The sequence below is a fragment of the Phoenix dactylifera genome, chromosome 16 (genome assembly GCF_009389715.1).
Source record: "Phoenix dactylifera cultivar Barhee BC4 chromosome 16, palm_55x_up_171113_PBpolish2nd_filt_p, whole genome shotgun sequence".
Taxonomy (NCBI): Eukaryota; Viridiplantae; Streptophyta; class Magnoliopsida; order Arecales; family Arecaceae; genus Phoenix; species Phoenix dactylifera.
The window spans coordinates 9803488-9817212 of NC_052407.1; the positions used below are offsets into that span (position 1 = coordinate 9803488).

Here is a 13725-nt window from a genome sequence, read left to right on the forward strand (position 1 = left end):
AGCCCAATTCTTTAATTAAAAGCCCAATTGACCTACGTGAACCCAATTTGGTTCTAAATCGAGCTCAAGGGCTCCAAACTAGGTAAATTGGACTTGGGCCAGATCCTTAGATGGGATCCAGGCCAGTGAAATCATGTTATGATAAACATATGAAATAAATAGAAAATAATGTAACACCTTTATTATTAATTTAGGTGATCAAGGATTTGTCATCCGGACGTAAGAAATTGAAAAGCGAATTTCTATAAGTAACTTGCCTTAATCTTATTATGGATCATGTATACGCTTTCTTGCATAAATTATAAAGTGTAAGTAAACTGTCTTGATCTTATTATGTTATGGATCATGTACGCATTTACTTACATAACTTATGAAGTGTTATTGATGCAATTTATTTAGGTAAGTAGCCTATTCTTAATCTTATACTTTATGGATCATGTGTGTATCTTGTTTGTTAAGACTTTAAAGGATTATGCATGCAAGTTGATTTGTGTATGAGATGGATTATGATACTATAATTGTGCTTAATATAGTAATTGTGGTATAAGTATAAGATATGATGATGCTAGAAAAAAATAGAAAAAAAATATATTTTATTAAAAGTTGTAAGCCACACAAGAAAGCACTCTGTCTCTCATGCCTCACCAAAGAAGATGTCTTTGGTTCTCTTACGCCCCCCTTTTTTCAACCACACCATACACTACTTTCTCCCTCCCTAAAACTCTCACTAAAAGATAAAATTTCACTGCAAAACAAAATTCTACTAGGACTAGGCTTGGATTTGTTGTGCTTAAAGCTCATCGTGAGGTAACACCTAAAAACAGAGAAAAGACATGTTGGAGATCGCAATGACTCCAACAATTTGAACTACATAATAAAATGTTTGGTGCATAACAAAAGATCAGATAGAATTATAGCTAACATTATACATATTTAACAGAATCTTTGACAATGAAAATTTGGTACTCATCACATATTGATTATACATATTACTGTTAAAAGAAAAATCTGTTTCTAAAATCTAGCCCTTATGGAAATTATTTTTAATTTAATTGTGCCAAGACTTTGATTTTTGATTTCTATTCAAGTTTCAAGGAGCCCTCCACAAGTTTGCTTCAATGTAAAGGTCCTGAAACCTACAGATGCCGCCCTTATCACTTAGAAACCAACAAAGAATATATTTGAGATTCTTCTCAATTTTTGTATGGTATAAGGCTTCTCAAGAACCCATGGAGCGAGGCAAAGGTTCAAATAAAACAATTGGTTGGAGACTAGGACTCTTCTAGCGAGGCCCTATGATGATTAGAGATGCAAGATCGAAGATCTACTAGGAAAAGAAGGTATGAAGCCTTCTAGTTATCCCTTAGCCTTAGTTTTGCTTCTAATTCTAAACTTTTCTCTTCAAATTAGAGCTGAACATGGGCTAGGTTTGGGCACAGAAAAAATCAAGGCCTAGCCCGAAGCCCGATTAAAGATGAATAGAGTTTACGCCCAAGGCCCGACCGTGATCAGCTCTACTTCAGATCTAGCTTTTGGATATTTTTCAATTCTTTTATTTATAATTTTTACTTCTAGTTTAATCTTGATTGTTTTTAGTTATAATTTTGCTCTTGCTCTGCACTATGGTGCTCATGTGAGCTAAGGTTCCCTTAGGGTTTCTTGCCTGAATTAGGCAGGCTTATGTAGGATTCCACTGACATAGCCACATGAAGCGACCGATAAGGAGGACGTCATTACTTCATTTCATTGTTACTAGCTTGGGGTTGATTTAAAGTGGCGATCTACGGTGATTTTCTTCATATGCTAGATTCCTAGATTGCAGGCAGTCATTGGGCAAAAAGGTGACCATGAAGTTTCTTCAATCAGCGGCTTTTTAAAAAAAAGTACTGGTTAAGGGTGTTTTTACTCAAGGCAGGAAATCCTAAGTTAGCAACTAGGAAATTTTTGTTTCAATTTTGAGATTAATGGTGTTGAGGATACTACCCCAAATCACCAGATTATAATGATAATTTGATTCACCTACCATTGATATATAGAATCATTTCGAGTGTTGGAAAGTAAACTTGTATCTTTTTTTTTCCTGAGAAAATGAGCTAACCCAGAAAGATTCACCAAGAAAGAGAGATAGACCCCCTTTAGAGAGAGGTACAAGAACAAATAAAAAAACAAAAATTCCAACCACTAGTCAAAGCTAAATAGCAATATTGAAAAAACTAGCCAAATGATCGGCTGGCCTAGCTCGAAATTTAGTGGACTTAGATACTAAAATAGATAGGACAGGCACGGAGGAAAAAAAAGCCTAGATTCGGACCTAAAAAAAATAAAAAAATAACTTAATGCGTCTCAACCCCAACATTATATATATTTTATATGTTAATTATATTACCTAGTTATATATTATAAAAGAATAATATATTGCTCATCTTTTATGGAAAAAAAGAAAAAAAAGAAAAACAAAAGGTGAGAATAGAAATTAGGACTTGGCCTATTTCTTATAAGATGTCTCCAATGATTGCCAACCACGGCCATTGAGATGAAATCAATCAAAGATTGCTGCTAGATTCATGCACGCAACAAATTATATGTCAAGTTCGCAGAACACACTACTTAATGTTGACTCAGCTGCTACATCGCTGGACTACTAAATTTTGCGAATGCCTACGGACCTTGTAGGTTCCGTCTTCTGTCCGGTGCACAAAATCAGAGAGATCTATTGAATTGTCGCCTATTTGGCAATGTAGGGCCCACCTAAAATTTTCGTAGTTAGTGCTGCATTGAACGCGTGTCAAGACAGGAATGCTGCAATCTGCTGTCCTGCCTTCTACCGTTGCAGGTAACTTCGAGTGGGACCCGTCAACAAAAAAATAAGGAACCGGACCCCAAATCAAGCCTTTCCACAGTTTCGAACCACCACGTTGGGTCTCTACTTCAGGGTCCACCACGAGGTCTCTGTTAAACTAACACAGTCACACGACAAGCTTGGATATAAAAAGAGAGGAAAAACCCCATTGCAACATAGCTTTGTATTTGATAAATAATGTTGGGGATTCAGGAAAACAAAATGATACATGTTCTTTAAAAAAAATCAGAAAAATTAAAATTAGAAAAGCTAAGGAAAAAGGATGTAATAAGAAGACCGAAATAAACAAGACAACAACCAGTAGCAAAAGAATGGATATTATATTGTGCAAGTTCATAAGATTTCTTGAATTAATCAAGAATCATAAAGTCCATGAAATATTAAATACAGTTGGATCCATTTATAGAGAATAATTTAGATAACATTATTTTCTTGCCTCAGTAGTGGAAAGCCAATTAAGAGTTGACTAGCATGTCGAAGTGCAATGCAAGCCACAAGAAAACATGGCATCAATCCAATTTGATAAATATGCTAAAACTTTTTGCTAATTATTATTTCTAATTTTAATCTGAACTAGATATTTGTAATTTTAGTAAAAAAGATAATTTTGTGATACCTCGCTAATCAGATAACATACTTAGATGCAACTAAGTTGATAAAGATGTGGAGAGAGAGAGCATTTTTTCTTGTAACAGTAAAGATGACGAGCCAATTGCGTACATTTTATTTTTGCAGCTTTTCTAGAAAATTAAAAAAAATACATAAAATGGCTGGATTCTTTTTTTTGAACTATTAAAAAAATTAGCATTTGAGAATAAAATAAAAGTTGGTGGCCCGGGGAGATTCCATTTTGCAACGCCAGTCTCTCCTGTCAACCAGCCTTGCAGGACCTCTTGCACCAATCCCCTGTTTCTTCCAAAAAGCCAAAGCCTCTGCTTCTTCTCCTCAAAACTTCTTCCACTGAGAAATCGTTGGCTTCTTTGATCCCAACTGCACCCCTTGCACCAATCATGGCCCTTGCAGACAAATCCGAGGAAACCCAGGTGGCTGATATTGCTGTGAAGGCGGTCGAGGAGCCTGCCGAGGTCATCAAGGCAGTGATGGTAGAGACAAAAGAGGCTAAAAGGGAGCAACCCGAAGCAGAGGAGGAGGAGGAGAAGGTCAAAGTAACCCAAGAGGCCAAAACTCTGGGTGCATTTATACAGAAGAATTCTTCCTTCAAGGAGGAGAGCAACTTCCTCTCTGACTTAAAATATAGCGAGAAAAAGGCCTTGATGGAGCTGGGAGGAAAGGTTGAAGAGGCCATCCTCAAGAGCAAGCTCTTCAAGAAGGAGGAGAGGCAGGAAAAGCGGCAAGAAGATAAAAAAGAGAGACGTCAACCTGATGGAGAAGGTGAAGAGGATAACTCGGCTGCCGAGGAGAAGGCCGCAGAGGCCGTGGACAAAGACATCTCCCTATGGGGAGTGCCACTTCTGCCAAGCAAGTGCCCGGAGGGAAGCAATGTAGTCCTCCTAAAGTTTCTCCGAGCTCGGGAATTCAAAGTAAAGGAAGCATTTGAGATGCTCCAGAACACACTCCAGTGGAGGAAGGAATCGAGAATTGATTCAATCCTCAATGAAGATTCCTTGGGTGCAGATTTTACTAATGCATGCTACATGGATGGCGTCGATCGCGAGGGACGTGCAGTTTGATTCAATTCTCCTTTGTACTTTTTACCTTCTCGTAATTTGGCAGGATGTACTCACATTAGAGCTATATAAATTGCTATTTTCAACTATAAAAAAAAAAAGAATAAAAAAGATGCCTCGGAAAGAGTATTGGGCCACATACTCCCTCTCGCCAACTTTGAGGCCCCTCATATGAAGAAGCAAGTTGAGAGGAGGAAATAGTACAGCTCCAAATGCTAAAATTCTTCAACCCCAACCTCAAAAAGTTGGGCAACTCGAACAAGATGATCCTTCCATACCCATTAATTAAATCTCGAGAAATATAGAAAAGGAAAGCAGCTAAAGGAAAGAACTAGCCAGCATAGTTTGAGTAATATCCGTATCTAACAACCCTAATGATGAAGAAAGTGTATCACTGACCGACTTCCCTTTTTATCACTATATGAACCCTCTTAGAGACTTTCAAAGACTATTCTCACTAGTATCCTTATATCCTTGAGAATCCAAAGTACCCAAGAAAATCTGGTTTTTTTCCAATTTTGAAACATGCCAAGCTTCTAAGGTCCTCACAGTACCATCATAGGTCTCAAATCAAATTGTTCCAATATTAACAACTACAACAAACTTATTATCTCCCAAGAGAACCTTTCTTAGTTTGATAGGTAGAAAACCAATCTTCATTAGGAGTCATGTGAAAGAAACAATTAAAATCAAGAATCCACATTCTTCTAGAGCTACTGACACTGACAGACAAAACCTCACTACCAACATCATCGGAATTTTCCTATAATATTCTAATATTAGCTTTGGAGTCAAGTTCTCTCTTTTCATTATTTTCTTTTTTCTTTAGACAAAGTCTTTTAATGTGTCCTTTCTTAAGACAGTAAAAACAACAGATGTTTCTATGCTTCGACTTTGATTTGGTCTTCCCCGTACTGCTCGAACCGTTTTTCCTTCTCCTACCTCTAGCAATCAAGCCTTCTCCTTCATTCTCTACATAACTTCCAAATATCTTTTTCTTCAACTCTTTAGATTGTAAGGCACTTTTTATACCACTAATTGGAAGAGATTCTCTACCATACAGTCTGGTATCAACTAAGTTCTCATAAGAGGATGGCAATGAGCACAACAAAATAAGGGTATGATCATCAATCAGAGCACTAATATTTCTTAAACCAAAATAGCTTTATTAAATTCATCTATATGATTTTTTACGGGCGTACCTTTTTTCAAGCGTAGGTGGTAGAGCCGATGCTTCAAATATAATCTATTTATGAGTGACTTGGTCATGTATCTACCCTCCAATTTTAACCATAGTTTAGCAGTTGTCTTATCTTTAACAACTTTTCTGAGCATCTCGTCTGCCAAACATAATTGAATTGTACTGTATGCCTTTCCCAATAGCTCCTTTCTGTTTATATTAGATATGCTATCTGATAACTTCTCCTTGCCTTCCAATGCCTTCCACGGCCATTATTGCACCAAAAAGGCTTGCATCTTAATCTTCCAAATACTGAAATTGTTTGCGCCATTAAACTTTTCAATTTTGAAATTTCTAGTCATCATTGCGAAATTCCAATCGAAAAGGCCAAGGCTTTGATACCACTTATTGCGACAGACAGATAAACTAAAAAACCAGAAAGAAAAATAGAAAAGAGCAAGAGCACAATATTTATATAGTTCGGACTATTAAGCTACGTCCACGGGTAGAGATGATGCAAAAGCTTCACTATAAAAAAATTAAAAATTACAAAGTACAAGATTTTCTCACAAAATCTAGCCCCAATATACCTTATCTCTAGGATACTCAATTGCTCTCTTCCCTTAGGGTTCCAAGAGACATATATAATAGAGAAAGTCGACTTAAACTCGAATTAGTATTCCTATAATAATCATGATAATCCAATATATAAAATAGAATAAATCGACTTAGACTCAAATGGGTGTTCTAGGTCATTTTGGATTCGATCTCTATGACTTGTAAATTTAACAACACACACGCACACATATGTATGCATGTATATTTATATATGTGTACATATATGTATATGTGTTGTATATATATACACGTACATATGTGTCTTGTACGTTCATCCATCCAACCATCCATGTATAGTATGTATGTATGTTATACCCATTATACTGAATGCAAAGATGCAAATGGCATCTAATAATTTTAGTGTAAGGCAAGATTTAGAAAATCTAAGAATGTATGTTGCGCCCTAATATGCCTTTTTTATGAAACTGTTCGAAGATTTATCTTCTATAACATGTCTTTAATTTGGCTACAATATATTTTTAATCTAAAGAAATTATAAATTTTACAATGACTTGGTCTTTCTACGAGTCTATTTAAGATTTATTTATACTTAACCACTTTAATAACTTTTCTTACCGGATATAAGTCAATTGCAACCTATAACCCATATGGTCATATGGAGGCCATGCTTTAATCTGTGAAATTGGTTCTAGATGAGGAACTTCCCACATGAATATTCCAAGTGTTTGGCCAAAGTGGCAAACATTAAATATCGTCCGACTTATTCAGAGATCATTTTCTATTTCTTAGCTACAGCTTTTCTAAGTAATGGAATTCCATACAATGGTGACATCATGATATCTAAAAAATTGTCTTAGAGTGCCCCTCCTGCAGTGATCTAGGAAAGGGGTACGAAATTGGACTTACCATTAGTTTAATAGTGCTCACGAATTCCCCCATAAGCCTGCAGAAATTATGGCTCAACAATTTTATTTATACTTTGTAAAAGAAAAAAAGTCCTTGATGCTGCAAGTTAAACTTTATTAAGAAGCCGACGTAGGGCTAGTTCCTTGAAGACCGCTCTTTTGTTAATCCAAAAACAAGATTATTTATTTATTTATTTTATTAATTAGTTTCTTGGGTATAAGTGGGCTTGCCTAGGGATAAAAAAGCACTTAAGCTACAGATCTCTACTATATCAGATTAGAGGTTAAAGCTATCATTACTTATTTAAACTTCTTTACTAGAACCCTGTTTTTCACAATATGAAACACATAATTTTAATGCTAACAGCCTCAATTATGATCAGTGCTCACCCCTCGTTCGATGACCGGAATAAAGGAATTAGTGCATGGGCACACTACCATTGAAATGGAAAGAATCTAGAAGAGTTTGATTAAGATTTTTGTAAGAACAATTTTGAAAACATAGTCGAGGACAATCATCTTAAAGTACCATCCAAGACATTAGTTCAAAAATTTTAAGTATTATACATTAATATGAATTTGTCGAAAATCTGTTTTTTTGAGTGAAATTCTAAATTGTAGTAATGAATTAGTTCAATTAGTGAAGTCATTAGAGGCTGGATATAAGTGAGTTGGACTTGAGTCTCGCTTGCTTTACTTTAAATTTGTTATATCAACACATTAGGTGAGTATGAGAGACCCCTATATTTGCCATGCATATAGTTCATGGATTGCTTTATATTTTTTAATATCATATATAAATGATAGTTTAAAAACAACGTGAAGGTGTTTTTATCAATTTTACGTATGACTGAGATTTCAACTCACTCATGCTTCATCTCATTCGCAAAAATTGACCTAGTTACCCTAAGTAAAATGCATACATGGTAAACTTTAGAAGAGAATTTGTATCCTTATAAAATCTATGAAAGGCCACCATAAGCAAGTGTTGTTTGATTTAGTGCAAATCCACCTGGAAAATGAGATTTTTGCCATTTCCTTTAATAGGTCCATCTAGAGAAGGCTTCTAGAAACTGATCAACTAATTGGTTTGAACCAAGCAAGCACACCCACAAGTTCTATCTGTTGGACATCGTCACCACCAAGGAAATGAACTATAGTCAAATTTGGTGCATGGAAAATATGAGAAGAAGTTAGGCAATTTAGAGACCATCACATGGACGCAAGGATGCTGACCTTGACTTAAGAGATGGATGGATAGTTAGAGGGCTCCTAAGGTTTTTCATTTTTTTTGGGTTCACACACGCAAGTATCTAAAAATGTAATAGTTTTAAGCACAGAAACAGGTATTTTCAGCTGGTTTCGAACGGTATAAACCACTATGTACTTGCTCAAATAATATCACTCCTTACCACTTGGGCAAAGGATCGGAGGATTCAATCTTGATTGGATTAGGCCCCTCGAAGGTGGGATAGATAAGGTGGGGATCAGACTCTCTAGACTCTCTTGAAAAAAGTAAATTATATAAGCAAGCAAGTTTCAAGATGATTGACTTTATGCATATTAAAATGCAAGCAGATGTAAACAATTGTTTATACATATTTTTTCTCTATAAGTTTTAAACAGACATATTTAGAGACAAAATTGTTGGAAATTTATTGCAAGTAGTCTGGGTTGGGATAAATTTTGGGGGAAAATTAATTTAAGAAAACTATGAAACAGGTGGCATAGTGCGCTAATATTATTTGTCATTTAAATATTTTCTTTTAGAAGAGCTTTGCTCAAGGAAAAAATAAAAGACTAAAATTTTGACAGAACTCGACATGCATATATAACAGTTCTTATGTTGCACTTATTTTTGGATTATTCACTAGCATATAATTTTTGGATCAAATATATTACGTTATACTTCTCACAACATTATCATTTTACTATATTGATCATATAATTGTCGTGTATGTAATTCACACGTTCTATTATGACTACACGCCCGTCTACATATATAAGTCGGATCCTATGCATGTAATATGAGATTCTTATAAAGAAATTAGATTATTTTATACTGCTTGGAGGAAGTTCTTGAAATAGCTTATAGTGATCTTCGAATTAGGATGCGGTGTAAATTACAACAATTATAGTTGTAGCGGTCCAAACAACTTGTTATTTCCCGTTGCGATAACTAGGCCTGTACAGCTCAGTTGCAACAAAGCAAACAAGATCTTAATAACAATTAACAATATCACAAAACTTAACCAACATCTACATGAATCTTGAACTTTATGATTATAAAGAAAACACATTCTAATGTCTAAGATATTTTCATTTTTAAAGTGTTCTTTATATCTGACACATGAGATAATTTATAGATTAACAATTTAAAGAGTTAAAAAAAAAATTAAAGATTATCCAACTATTAAAACTAGGAAAACGTTTCTTAAAACAAATTTAACTTAAATGAGCTTTCTATATACATTAGATGTGTTTTCTTTCTTTCTTTTTTTTTTTGATACAGTAAAGGAGGCAAGCCTGGAAAGTGGAAACAGAAACAAATACAGCAAACATCAAGAAGGAAAACTAGGCTTAGGCCCGAAGCATACACCACTTTATGGGCATCTGCAGCATGTTTCCCAAATCAGGTGGCAGCTGCTTAGCAGCGAAGCTGGAAAAAAACAGAGCATTAGACGTGTTTCTCTGCCCCTCTCGGTCAAGCCGCCTATTGTCCCCACTTCAAAGTCTTGTTTTCCCGGTAGACAATTCCATCGCATCTTTGAACGTTCCAAACCACGCTGGCTACGTTGGACAAAAACAAGAAAACAGAACGCTTCCTCCTCAGCCTACCCTCCCCCATCGCCCTATATATACTCTTATTGCCCATCCCAGAACCCCACACAAGCCTCAACCAGAGGGCCATCTTCCTGTGTATCAAAATGGCCTCCTCGACCTCCCTCCCTCTACTCTTCTTCCCCTTCCTCCTCCTCACCCTCTCCCACGCCGCCACCTTCAACGTCGTCAACCAATGTTCCTACACCGTGTGGGCTGCATGGGCAGCCACCGGCAACGTCGGCGGCGGCCAGCAGCTCAGCCAAGGCCAGACCTGGACGGTCACCATCAACGCCGGCACCACCGGTGGCCGCATCTGGGCTCGTACTGGCTGCTCCTTCGATGGCAACGGCAACGGGAACTGCCAGAGTGGCGACTGCGGCAAGCTCGCCTGCACCTCCTACGGCTCCGCACCCAACACCCTCGCGGAATTCGCCCTCAACCAGTACCAGAACCTCGACTTCAACGACATCTCCCTCGTTCAGGGCTTCAACGTGCCCATGGACTTCCGCTCCACCTCGTCGGACTGCAGCATGGATATCCAATGCACCGCCGACGTCGTTGGGCAGTGCCCCAGCGCGCTCAAAGTTGCCGGCGGCTGCGATGACCCATGTACCATCTTCAACACTCCTCAGTACTGCTGCCCTTCCGGCTCCAGCTGCGAGCCAACCACCTATTCCGAGTTCTATAAGGGCCTGTGCCCGAATGCGTTTAGCTACCCGGATGATTATGTCAACACCAGCTTCACCTGCCCCGGTGGGAGCAACTACCAGGTTACCTTCTGCCCTTGAGGCTTTGAGAGCATGGTGATCCATGCATGACGCTGTTTCGAGTATGTGATAGCTTTGGAATAAGGTGTTTGTAACCAAATTTACGAGCCATTAAACTGGCCTGTGATGCGTGCAGCATTATTGGAATTATAGAAATAATTGTTTACTGTTAGTAAATGCACTCTCCATCTTCAATATCTTATGGATGACTACAAAAATAAGAAAATGGTATAGCAAGTTGCTCTATTCGGCAATACATCTCCTCTCCAGTATGGCGCTAGCGTAATATCTGGTAAATGGACCAATTCCAGCGATCACTGGCCCCATCAGTTGCACCATCCCCTTTTGCCCTGTGGAACAAGAAATCCTGGAGTTAATGCCTAGAAGTTGATCTAACAAAGTGAATCACCACAAAATTCTTTCACCGGTCAACTGCTGGTGTATTATAAGTAGTTATACGAACTGAGAGAAACTATTTGGAAAGTCCGGAAGATAATGTTTTTTAATTTTTGAGTGAGAGACTTGGGCCGAGCGTAGTCCAATATACTAAAATAAAACAGAGTGCAAACGGTGACATTTCACCACCCCCGGGCCCCTTGATTCTTACTAAGGCGGAATTCAATCATTACATAATCCTCAAAGTCTGCCCAATCCATAACATGAGTGTTAAAATCACCACTAATCCCAAAAGCTTAAGCTGATAGGATAAAGTAGATTTATTTATATATTTTATTTCTTACACTCTTTTTCACATGTGGGCCGGACTTTTCTTTTAATGGGCGAGCTCAACATGTGAAATTTTTTAATAATGGGGTTAAAGAGTGTGGAGACATGGTTCGAACTCAGGACCTCTGCTCTGATACCATGTTAAAATCACCACTTGTCCTAAGCTGATAGGATAAGGTAGATTTATTTATATATTTTATTTCTTACACTCTCCTTCACATGTGGGCCGGACTTTTCTTTTAATGGGCGAGCGCAACATGTGAATTTTTTCAATAATGGGGTTAAAGAGTGCAAAGAAAGGGTTCGAACTCAGAACCTCTGCTCTGATACCATGTTAAAATCACCACTTATCCCAAAAGCTTAAGCTGATAGGATAAGGTAGATTTATTTATATATTTTATTTCTTAGTGGTGATTTCAATATGGTTTCAGAGCAGAGGTCTTAAGTTTGAACCCTGTCTCCGCACTCTTTAACCCAATTATTAAAAATTTCACATGTTGGGCTCACTTATTAAAAAAAAGTCTGGCCCACATGTAAGGGGGAGTGTAAGAAAAATATAAAATATATAAATAAATCTACCTCATCCTACCAGCTTAATCTTTTAGGAAAAGTGGTGATTTCAATAATAAGTAGAAATTAGATTAAGCCATAAATCAGAAACATATCTCACATTCTTCAAAGTTAATATGCAATCAATATTAATCTTTATTACACATGTCAACAATTCTCACATTCTGCCTGCAATTGCTATTACTCATCCTCACATAGCCAAAGTCTATTGCTCTGTATGATGTGAAGAACTTCCTTGTGGGAGAGGTATGCTGGGAAGCTACTGAATCAACAACCCACTCAATATCATGGTTAGAAACATGATTGCACTCTTCATCTTCGAATATGAGAACCATCACTTCCTCTTCAGATAAATTTATCGTAATGTTCTTCTGCCTTTTTTTATTCTTCTCTTATTTCTACTCTCGCTTCTATAACCTGCAGTTTTATTTTAGATGCCCCACTTTGCCACAATGATAGCATCTTCTACCTTCTTTTGATGTTGACCTATCTTTGGATGTACCTCGACCCTTAGGTCCTCTACTGTTTCTCCTACCCCTGTTCCCTATGACAATAGCCTGTCGTTGTGATTTTTTCATCTTCTCACTAAATAATAGTGCTGATCTAACATCCTTCAACACGAGTTTTCTTGCCATGTAATATGGTCGTAACCAATGTATCCTAGGAACTGGGCAAAGAAGCCAAAAGAAGTAGGCCTTAATCTTCTTCTTCAATTTTTACATTGATGTTTTCCAACTGTATGATCAGGCCATTAAACATATTCGGATGTGCTAAAAAATTCCTACTCTCCTCCATTTGAAGTGCATATAACTACTTCTTCAAATACAACTTATTTGTCATATCCTTTACCATGTACAAGCTCTCTTTTTCCAAATCTCCATGGTGGTCTCCACATTATTCACATTATTCAAAACTTCATCTAACAAGTTAAGCTGGATAGGACTAGCTACATTACTACTTTGAAGGCCCAAATTGACAAATGTAAACAAAATAAATTAATTAAGCGAAAGAGAAAACACCAAAATTAACATGGAAAAACCCCCTCTATATGGAGGAAAAAATTATGAAGCAATTCCAAATAAAATGTCCCTCAAAATCACATGTCCGCTCTCTAGGCAATCAACACTGGTGAAATCAGACATGAATGAAGGTTAAATTCTTTCCAGTGTGATCGCTGAGAAGATAACAACCAATGGCAAGCCATACTTAAAGAAAATTTAAAGCACCGCTCACCAATTCCACTTGAATACTGGGATATGCAACCTCTTGCAACTTGGGCAAAAGAGGCCTCTAGCTTTCTCTTCCCTTTCTACTTAATAGGTACATAAAAATAGAGATAGGTATAGAGATATTTAATCAAAAAAAATTGTATATAAAAATAATAAAAATAATGAAAGAAAAATTCTAACTTATTGCTAATGTATTTTCTTAAGTTTGAAGACTCCAAATAAAATTCTCACTATTTGGAATGTTTTTTTAAAAAAATATTTTTCTTTTTTCATATAGTCTTTATATTTTCCTTTTTTTGTTTGGTTTTCTCTACAATTTTCTTTCAATTTTTACAAAATTTTGGTGAAAGCTCTAACCCACTCTATTCTTTATGTTTAATAGGTACGGAGATATAGAG

The 13725-nt window shown here is 36.8% G+C and overlaps 2 protein-coding genes across 2 annotated transcripts; both read left to right on the forward strand.

Annotated features, from left to right (window-relative positions):
• The first annotated feature begins 3870 nt into the window (after nt 1–3870).
• Nucleotides 3871–4551, forward strand: LOC120104138 (patellin-4-like). The gene has a single exon (XM_039114679.1). The coding sequence runs from the start codon at nt 3871–3873 to the stop codon at nt 4549–4551; it is 681 nt and encodes a 226-aa protein (XP_038970607.1).
• A 5532-nt stretch (nt 4552–10083) lies between these two features.
• On the forward strand, nt 10084–10983 carry LOC103709833 (protein P21-like). Its single transcript, XM_008795348.4, has one exon. The coding sequence runs from the start codon at nt 10140–10142 to the stop codon at nt 10821–10823; it is 684 nt and encodes a 227-aa protein (XP_008793570.2). The 5' UTR covers nt 10084–10139; the 3' UTR covers nt 10824–10983.
• Nucleotides 10984–13725: the final 2742 nt, after the last annotated feature.

Coding starts and splice junctions, on each gene's coding strand:
- LOC120104138 (XM_039114679.1), top strand. CDS start 3,871: ATGGCCCTTGCAGACAAATCCGAGGAAACCCAGGTGGCTGATATTGCT.
- LOC103709833 (XM_008795348.4), top strand. CDS start 10,140: ATGGCCTCCTCGACCTCCCTCCCTCTACTCTTCTTCCCCTTCCTCCTC.